Source organism: Zosterops lateralis, assembly GCF_965231275.1.
Source record: "Zosterops lateralis genome assembly, chromosome: 3".
In the NCBI taxonomy this organism is placed as follows: domain Eukaryota; kingdom Metazoa; phylum Chordata; class Aves; order Passeriformes; family Zosteropidae; genus Zosterops; species Zosterops lateralis.
In genome coordinates this window covers 19,934,709-19,944,865 of record NC_139764.1, presented here as the reverse complement: position 1 = coordinate 19,944,865, position 10,157 = coordinate 19,934,709, and the positions used below count along the sequence as shown (strand labels likewise).

Sequence of the window (10,157 nt, the reverse complement as noted above, 5' to 3'; positions counted from 1 at the left end):
GCTTTGACCCAATCCACTCTAACTACCTTATATCATCACCACCCCAGAAGATGGAGGACGAGGAAGAAGGAGAGGGACACGTAGTACCGCCCAAATTCCACCATCTTGTCCCCCATTTACCTCTATTCTAAGAATCCTAAAACTACTGAATTTTGCATGTTCTACTGTGCTAAACTACTATTTTCACTTCCTGGTGATTTACAATTCCTCTCCTTGTGCTGGAAGTTTCTCCCATGGGCTAATATCAAACTCAGTGTCTTCCTGGGCTCTGTGCCAAGGTCTCCAACCCCCCTGGACCGGCTCCACACCCCCCTGTCCAGGGCTCAAATTCCCTTTCCCGGGTCCCAGGTCATCCAAAGGGATGTCCTGGACTCCGACACTCATAGGCTGCATGCAAAGTTTGTAGGTTTTGTATCTTGCGCCGATTGTTCACCATAAAATAGAATATTCAGTACAAAAGGAGATATAATGTATTGTAATAAAGTCCTTGCTCTCTCTCTTACCGCTGTTACCCCTGCACTCTTCTTACCTCTCTTAGTCCTATTAGCGCTCTTAGCTCTTTTACCTCCCTTACCTCATACCCTCCCTCTCTCTTTGCGGCTTCACTTCAGCTGAGGCTGGTGGCTGAAGGCCCTTTTTACCCACGACCCTTGTAATAAAACCACGTGGTTCTAGAATATCTCAGATCTACAGAGTTCCTTCTCCCTGCCATCCACAGGTGCTCCCACATTGGGCCACTCACATTCGCCTTCCATGGCATTCTTGGTGTGCTCTCCTACTGTTCCTGCCAGGTTCCTCTCCCCACAATGCCCCCAGCTCTTGATTTGAGTGTCTGTGAAGTGTGACCACCTGGCACATCAATCCCTCTTCACTACCTGTGAACTCTGGCTCTGCCTCAGGGCACTACCACTCCAGTCAGGAGCCAGGAGTTTCCCTTGTCATGCCTCAGATTTTCCCTGATCTGTTCTCTTAGGCCAGGCTGACACCAGGCCCTAAATCATCAGCCCATGGGCATTTGAGCACTGCCCCCAAGGTGTCTGCTTTTGTCATATCCTCTTCCTAGGCTTGGTGTACCAGGTTCCTCCAGCCCATGGTGGCTCAGAGCACTCTCCTCTCTGACCAGGCACTTTGCAGCCCTTTGGAGCCACTCTGTCCCTTTGTGCCTCAGGCTCATTCTGCATGTGCTGAATGTGGCACTTGTTGCCTTGCCCAGGAGTTGGAATTCCACTGAAAAGATGGTTCCTTGTGAACAAAGACAACTTTATTTCAACAACTAAATCAACTCAAGTGTTTGTGTGCACACAGGAGAGGAGCATGGTCAGGACAGAGCAGGGTTTTGACACTGAGGCTGCCTCTGGAGCAGCAGGAATTGTCCCAGCAGGAAATGGTTGTGATGCACTGCAGCCTAGCCTGGATCCTGCCTGTCCTGCTGCTCAGGAAGCACTTTCAGCTGCGTGGTGTGCACGCATGTTGTACTCAATCCAGTCATAGAAATCCTGAGTAGAGATGTAGACTCCAGGCTGCTTTGGTCTGGCACACCCTTCTCCCCAGCTGGTTATTCCAACAACCCACCAGTACTCAGCGTTGTTGTCCTGGCACATGAGAGGACCACCACTGTCACCCTGAAATAGAGCAGAGAGGATTTAAGGTGGTGTTGGTGGCCCCTGCCAGCACTGAGGCTGTCTCCTCCTCTCTCACAGCCCCTGCCAGAGGTGCATTCCAGGCAGAGGAAGGCTCTGCTCAGGGGCTGGAGCCTCCAGAGGCTTGGCTGTGAATGGCTTGGGGTCCTGTAGGGTAGGGCTCTCTCTGTCCTCTCTGCACAAGGCAGGAGTCCTTTCTGGCACAAGGGGGACACTGGACAAGCAGGAGTGGATGATGAGTGCGTGTGAAGCCCACCCACCAGTTGTAGGGATCTGGGGCTGGGAGGGTGACTGAGTGTCTGGGCAAAGCAGGGCCTTGGGCTGTGTTGGGGTGGTGCTGCCAGGGCTGCTGGTGCTGCTGGGGCTGAGAGGCTCATGCTCCTACCTGGCAGGCATCGATGTTGCCCTGTGGGTAACCAGCACACAAGTTGTAGGGGTGGACTTTCCCTGCATACCAGTCACTGCCGTTGCAGAGCGGGCCATTGATGAGCTGGACCTTGGCCTCCTGCAGGCGATCAGTTGGAGCTTGAGCTGTGAGCAGAGAAAGGAATAAGCCCCTGGCAGCACCATGTAAGTTCTGCCCTGTCTGGGGAGAATCTCTTTCCCTTGGGCATCCCTCTGCAGACGCACTGGGGCACTGTGTCCCTGTTGCCTGCCTTTGGGGAGCAGGCCAGGCCCATCTCTGCACAGGGGTAGGTCCTGCAGCCTTGCTTTGGCCTCTGCCCTGAAGAAGCCCAAACCCTCTCCCCAGTGCACTTGGGTGACTCAGGTTTCACTCTTGGAACTCACCTCTTGCAGTGGTGGCACCCCAGCCAGCGATCCAGCAGTTGCTGAGCTTTGAGACTTTTAGGGTGGGGTCAGCCACACAGGCCAGCTGGATGTAGGTACTGCACTGGACAGGATTGTCTAATTGCAGCAAGGCAATATCATAGCGAAAGTCGACACGCTTGTAGTACGGGTGAGTCACCACCTGCTTCACATTGCGAACTACGGCCCCGGGGCCCGGCTGAGTGAACTGGGTGGCCCCAAGCACCACGTACAGCATGCTGATGTTACTGCAAAGGAGACGGAGAGAGGGCTGAGAGGGAGCAGAGCCATGTGCCACAGCAGCCCAGCAGTTGCCAGACCTCTGCTTGGCAAGGCAGAGAGGGAGCAGTGCTCTGGCAGGTGCCAGTGCCCTCACACACATTAGGCTGAGGGAATGTCAAGCTGGAGGCTGCTGGAAAGCCTTGGCACAATCCCAGGCTTCTCATGAGCAGTGTGGCAGTGGGGCTGCCTGAGAGGAAAGGGGATGGGAGTAGCAGGTGGTGCTGCTGACAGGGCACCTGCTGATATAACGAGGATGTCCCCATTCCCTGCTCCTCCTTACTCAATTTTGTCGAAGCAGTGGGCTGCTGTGAGGACCCAATCTGCAGTGATGAGAGACCCTCCACACCAATGGCCCAGGTTTGGTGAAAGGGGATGCTGGATGCTGACGAGCCAGGGCCAGGATGCATGTGCTGCACCTACACCACCCACGATGCGTGTACTGCCGTAATCATAAGCCACATTGCCGTAGGAATAAGTCATGGAGCTGTAATCAGGTTGTGGAGCCCGGAGGCCGCAGGAACCTCTGGAAGCAGAAAGTCATTTCCATGCTGCTGCATGGCCTGCTGTGGCTCAGCCTGAAGCTCAGCCCTCTGCCTTCCCCACAGGGGCTTGCACACACAGCAGGCCAGGGAAGCCCATGGGGTTTATCTCTGTCCAAGGAACTGTGAGGCTTCCCCATGGTGGGTGGGAAGCTGTGGCCCAGCCATGGGGGACAGGTGGGCCCCCTCCAGGGAAGGCCCCAACTGTTGCCGTGGCTCCCTCCCAGGGCCTGGGGCCACTTACCCACAGGGGTACTGAAGGTTGTGGGCCAGTCTGGCCACGGTCAGCAGAACGAGGAGGCCGAGCCAATTCATGGCTGCCAGAGGCACGTGTCAGCTGCCAGCACTGAGGGCTCCGTGCAGCAGCACAGCCACAGCCGCAGTGCCCGCAGCAGCCGCGCTGCCCGTGGTGCCCTCGGCCCCGGGGCTGATGTCACAGAGGGGGGGGTTCCGTGTCCGGGGCACTCTGGGTGCCTGTGCAACCGGGGCCACTGCGGGAGGGCCAGCATTGAATCCATGGGCCAGAGAATGGTTTGGGGTGGAAGGCAGCTTGGAAATCACAGAGCTCTGACTTCCTGCCATTGGCAGGGATGTGTAGTTTGTACTGGAGAAGGTTGTTCAGAGCCCGGCTCAGAAGCTCTCCTTGAACACTTTGAGGGATGGGGCAGTGAAGTACAAAGTCCTGATTAACAGGCCCTGACTGAGGCAGGAACAAGAGCTCTCGACCAAAAGTTGGCCTTTGCATGAACCTTCCAACCAAATGTTTTCGATATCTGCTCACTGGCAAAACATGGACTTGCCTTTCCCTATTTAGAAATGGGACAAGGCCACATTGGGCCTTCTTTTGGGAGTGTAGGGTCACGGACAACTCCCTTGGTTCCTCCTGGAGCCCTCCAAGGCCCTGGGAGCATCCCAAGAGGAGAAGAAATACAGATGATCCTGCACTAGAAATTCTGGTAGCTTGTTTATCCAACAGTATAAAGATGGGGCCCTCTCACAGGGCAGTCAGAAACCTCATTGCCTGTTGGGGAAGGCACCTGCAGGATTTCCCAGTTACTGGGAGTGGTTCTCCAGTCCACTTAATTTACAGACCTGAATGATGGTCAAGGATTAGGGTAACTTGTGATGTGTTTTTCTACATCACTGTAGGTAGTCTTTTATAGTAATGATTAGATGCATTACGTAGCTTATCCTTTTCCCATTCTTTGTGGTTTTGAATTACAGTAAATTACATTTATTCCTGAAGTTGGTGTCTGTGTCTTCTGTGCTGACCCTGCATACATGAAAGGCAGGCATCCACAGCTGCTCTAGGAAACCCATGCCAGTATCTCTGCAGCCTCACAGTCAAGAATTTCTTCCTATGATCCCATCTAGGAGTACCCTCTGTCATTGTAAAGCCATTGCCCCTTGTCCTTTAGGACCTGCCCTTGTAAGAAGGCTCTCTGCTGCTGTCTTTAGGCCCCTCTTCTTGCAGGATGAGGCTGTGCAGTCTCTGGGACAGGCAGTGGCTGAGGAATCCATTTGGGGCAGGGAGCTGGGTGTGCAGCTGCAGTGCCAGCTGCAGCTTGAGCTCTGGCTGGTGGGAGCCTGGGACCAGAGACTGCACACCCTTTGCATGACAGAGGGCACAGGGAGCTGTGGCACAGGCCAGGGATTTGCATGGACAGTGAGTGCTGCAGCAGGAGTCAGTGGCTCTTTATGGAATGTGACATCTCTGAGTCTGCTGGAGGAATCCTGAGGTTGAATGGGTACAGATACCCGCTCTGACTGGGTGAGAGTGGAGTGGGTAGAGAATCAAATGGGTCACCCCTGAACTTGTTGGAGCCACATGTACCTCTGAAATGGTCACACAGAGGAGATTCCACAGCATTCTGGCAGCCCAGATGGGACCTAACTACAGTACTTCTGGAGCCTCTGTCCTTCAGATCAGGTACTGGTGAATTCACCTGGGAGCTATTGAGCAGGAAGGAACCAGAGGAGGAGTGTTACAATTCCATGTGCAGAGTCTGTGTAAATTATAAGCCTGGAATTGAGCCCCTCTATTGTTGTGACATTTGCTGCAGGTTTGGTGAAGTCATGGGTAGTGGGTGAAGAAGGTGTGTGCAGCATGATCAGTGTAAGGTGGCCACAGAGGACTTGTGGAGGCTCCCATAAGTTGTGAGGTGGAGGGGCTCTAGTCTCTGCTTGTAGGCTTTTGCAGACAGGTACAGGGAGAGCCTTGTGTCCCTCATGCCACACAATGGGTGCTACACACAGAAGGGGGTGGAAGTCCCTTCTTGGCATGCAAGAAGGGGTTTCACATGCCTCGAGGTGTTTGATGTGATGGGAAAAATCCCTGGTTTAGGTGAGGACATGTCCATGGCCAAGGTTGTACAGAACTGGGAGAAATTCTTGTGGGCAGCAGAATTTTGCCAAGACAGCATAATTAGGTTGTGCCAAGATGATTGGGCAGCTCTAAACTGGTCTTCCACTGGGCAGGGTAGTGACCATCCCCAACCCGAGTGTCATTCTTGGACTCAGTGTCTTTAGTGAGGAGGCAGCCCCCGAAATTTACTTGAGCAAATATTTGAAGAAGCTTATGCCAGGGTGGCAGGGGCCAGTACAGATGTGGGGTGGTTTTTCTTATCCCAGTCCATCTTGATTAATACAAAGGGAAGAGTGCCATGTGCCATGGGACAGGACTCCATTTACCTGGAAGCCAAGAAGAATATCCAGAAGCAGATGGAGAGACACCTAGCCCAAGGCATTTTGAAGCCTTCCATTAGATTTAGAAAGTCAATCTTCACTTGCCTTCACCTGGAAAAGACAGCAACTGTCTTCAACAAGTCTTCCTCATGGCATTATTCTACCATTTTTTCTTTCCCCCTTCACCACCCTGAATATTGAGGCTTGATTTAAAAGAGTATAAATTTTTGAGGCAAATTTGTACAGTTTGTAGCTGCTTTGTTAATTAGTGAGTCGAGATTAGGAGGTTCTGGCCCATCTTGTGGTGATTATGGGCAGCACTCAGACAAAGAAGCATAGCAACCTGCAGTTTGTGTCTGTGCAGCTGGATCTTTGACTGCTCTTTCTCTCCATTGGCCAGACTCATACAGCCTTCTCATTTTCCTTGACTCCTCCCTGTCTCTGCCCTTGTTTCCTCCCAAATATGGAGCCAGGCCCAGGGATCTTTTCCCCCTGGCTCCTAGGTTGGCCCTTCCTGTGAACAGCCTTGGTGTAGCAGCTGCTGTTGGCCCACTCACCTTGGCCTTCCATGGCATTCCTGGTGTGCTCTCCTACTGTTCCTGCCAGGTTCCTCTCCCCAGAATGCCCCCAGCTTTTCCTTTGAGTTTCTGTGAAGTGTGACCACCTGGCACATCAATCCCCCTTTACTACCTGTGAACTCTGGCTCTGCCTTAGGGCACTGGTGATGCCTTTAAGCTTCAGCTTTCATATTTTCAGATTCTGTGCTGCTTAGGGGTGTAGTTCTTAGCCTCATATTAAGTTCTAGTAAGCTCTTTTTACAGACTAAGTAGACAAACAAATCCTTTTCCTGCTGAGGACCAAGGACAACTTTCAGCCCAACAGCATAAAAAATGAGAGACTGAAGATAGAAAACAAGAAGGATGAGACCTCACCACCTGCAGCTGTAATTGGACAATTAAACCCCAATATGGAAATGAACCAAAACTTATAAAAACGTAAGTTCTTGTGACCCATCATTCATTTTGTGACCATTCTTTGTCCACCTTGTGGATAGCCCTGGTCAGGATCCTGTCCTGGCCAAGGTGGACCCTGGAGGCCTTTCAAGAAATACCTACTTTACTTTTTATCTCTGTCCAATCTCTGTTTCAGGTCAGCCTTCCCAAGGAATTACTGGCAGTCCACTCAAGAGGCAGGACTTTCCATTGTTATGTCTGGGACTCTCTCAGGTCTGTTCCCTTTGCCCAAGCTTACACCAGGCCCTAAATCATCAGCCCATGGGCATTTGAGCACTGCCCCCAAGGTGTCTGCTTTTGTCCTATCCCCTTCCTAGGCTTGGTGTACCAGGTTCCTCCAGCCCATGGTGGCTCAGAGCACTCTCCTCTCTGACCAGGCACTTTGGAGCCCTTTGGAGCCACTCTGTCCCTTTGTGCCTCAGGCTCATTCTGCATGTGCTGAATGTGGCACTTGTTGCCTTGCCCAGGAGTTGGAATTACACTGAAAAGATGGTTCCTTGTGAACAAAGACAACTTTATTTCAACACCTAAAACAACTCAAGAGTTTGTGTGCACACAGGAGAGGAGTGTGATCAGGACAGGGCAGGGTTTTGACACTGAGGCTGCCTCTGGATCAGCAGGAATTGTCCCAGCAGGAAATGGTTGTGATGCACTGCAGCCTAGCCTGGATCCTGCCTGTCCTGCTGCTCAGGAAGCACTTTCAGCTGCGTGGTGTGCACGCATGTTGTACTCAATCCAGTCATAGAAGTGCTGAGTGGAGATGTAGACTCCAGGAAACCTTGCTCTGGCACAGCCTCTTCCAAAGCTGGTTAAACCAATGACCCACCAGTAGTCAGCGTTGTTGTCCTGGCACATGAGAGGACCACCACTGTCACCCTGAAATAGAGCAGAGAGGATTTAAGGTGGTGTTGGTGGCCCCTGCCAGCACTGAGGCTGTCTCCTCCTCTCTCACAGCCCCTGCCAGAGCTGCATTCCAGGCAGAGGAAGGCTCTGCTCAGGGGCTGGAGTCTCCAGATGCTTGGCTGTGAATGGCTTGGGGTCCTGTAGGGTAGGGCTCTCTCTGCACAAGGCTCCTGGATGTGCAGAGGATGGAGATTTGGCACCAGGATCTCTGCACTGCCAAGAACATTAGCTGGGCTTTCTTTTTTGGCACAAAGGGGGCACTGGGCAAGGAGGAGTGGATGGGGAGTGTGTGGGAAGCCCGTCCAGCAGTTGGAGGGAGCTGGGGCTGGGAGGGTGACTGAGTGTCTGGGCAAAGCAGAGCCCTGGGCTGTGTTGGGGTGGTGCTGCCAGGGCTGCTGGTGCTGTTAGGGCTGAGAGGCTCATGCTCCTACCTGGCAGGTGTCGATGTTGCCCTGTGGGTAACCAGCACACAAGTTGTAGGGGTGGATGTCCCCTGCATACCAGTTACTGCTGTTGCAGAGCTGGAGATCGATTAGCTGGACCTTGGCCTCCCGCATGCGATCAGTTGGACTATCAGCTGTGAGCAGAGAAAGGAATAAGTCCCCGGCAACACCATGTCAATTCTCCTCCCCTGTCTGAGGGGAATTCCTCTCCCTTGGGCAGGGCTTTCCCTCTGCAGAGGCACTGGGGCACTGTGTCCCTGTTGCCTGCCTTTGGGGAGCAGGTCAGGCCCATCTCGGCACAGGGGTACATCCTGCAGCCTGGCTTTGGCCTCTACTGTGGGGAAGCCCAAACCTTCTCCCCAGTGCACTTGCGTGACTCAGTTTCACTCTTGGAACTCACATCTTGCAGTGGTGACACCCCAGCCAGCGATCCAGCAGTTGTTAAACTCTGAGATTCTTAGGTTGGGATATGCCACACAGGCCAGTTGGATGTAGGGACTGCACTGGACAGAATGGTCTAATTGCAGCAGGGCAATATCGTAGCTTAAGTCGATAGGCTTGTAGTACGGATGTATCACCACCTGCTTCACATTGCGAACTACAGCCCCAGGGCCCGGCTGAGTGAACTGGGTGGCCCCAAGCACCACATACAGCATGCTGATGTTACTGCAAAGGAGATGGAGAGAGGGCTGAGAGGGAGCAGAGCCATGTGCCACAGCAGCCCAGCAGTTGCCAGACCTCTGCTTGGCAAGGCAGAGAGGGAGCAGTGCTCTGGCAGGTGCCAGTGCCCTCACACACATTAGGCTGAGGGAATGTCAAGCTGGAGGCTGCTGGAAAGCCTTGGCACAATCCCAGGCTTCTCATGAGCAGTGTGGCAGTGGGGCTGCCTGAGAGGAAAGGGGATGGGAGTAGCAGGTGGTGCTGCTGACAGGGCACCTGCTGATATAACGAGGATGTCCCCATTCCCTACTCTGCCTTACTCAAAGTGGTCGAAGCAGTGGGCTGCTGTGAGGACCCAATCTGGAGTGACGAGAGACCCTCCACACCAATGGCCCAGGTTTGATGAATAGGGATGCTGGATGCTGACGAGCCAGGGCCAGGATGCTTCTGCTGCACCTACACCACCCACGATGCGTGTACTGCCGTAGTCAGAAGCTACATTGCCGTAGGAATAAGTCACGGAGCTGTAATCAGGTTGTGGAGCCCGGAGGCCGCAGGTCCCTCTGCAAGCAGAAAGTCATTTCCATGCTGCTGCATGGCCTGCTGTGGCTCAGCCTGAAGCTCAGCCCTCTGCCCTCCCCACAGGGGCTTGCACACACAGCAGGCCAGGGAAGCCCATGGGGTTTATCTCTGTCCAAGGAACTGTGAGGCTTCCCCATGGTGGGTGGGAAGCTGTGGCCCAGCCATGGGGGACAGGTGGGCCCCCTCCAGGGAAGGCCCCAACTGTTGCCGTGGCTCCCTCCCAGGGCCTGGGGCCACTTACCCACAGTTGTCCCATATCCCGAGTGCCATCCCGGCCACGGTCAGCAGGACGAGGAGGCCGAGCCAATTCATGGCTGCCAGAGGCACGTGTCAGCTGCCAGCACTGAGGGCTCCGTGCAGCAGCACAGCCACAGCCGCAGTGCCCGCAGCAGCCGCGCTGCCCGTGGTGCCCTCGGCCCCGGGGCTGATGTCACAGAGGGGGGGGTTCCGTGTCCGGGGCACTCTGGGTGCCTGTGCAACCGGGGCCACTGCGGGAGGGCCAGCATTGAATCCATGGGCCAGAGAATGGTTTGGGGTGGAAGGCAGCTTGGAAATCACAGAGCTCTGACTTCCTGCCATTGGCAGGGATGTGTAGTTTGTACT

General features: G+C 54.0%; 1 protein-coding gene across 1 annotated transcript; it reads right to left on the bottom strand.

The window, feature by feature from the left end:
- Positions 1-7,653: 7,653 nt before the first annotated feature.
- On the bottom strand, positions 7,654-9,866 carry LOC310906743 (acrosin-like; the record flags this gene model as incomplete). Its single annotated transcript, XM_083856199.1, has 5 exons — positions 7,654-7,842; positions 8,301-8,446; positions 8,713-8,978; positions 9,293-9,535; positions 9,796-9,866. 5 exons carry the CDS (start codon positions 9,864-9,866, stop codon positions 7,654-7,656), a joined length of 915 nt encoding a protein of 304 aa, XP_083712325.1.
- Positions 9,867-10,157: the final 291 nt, after the last annotated feature.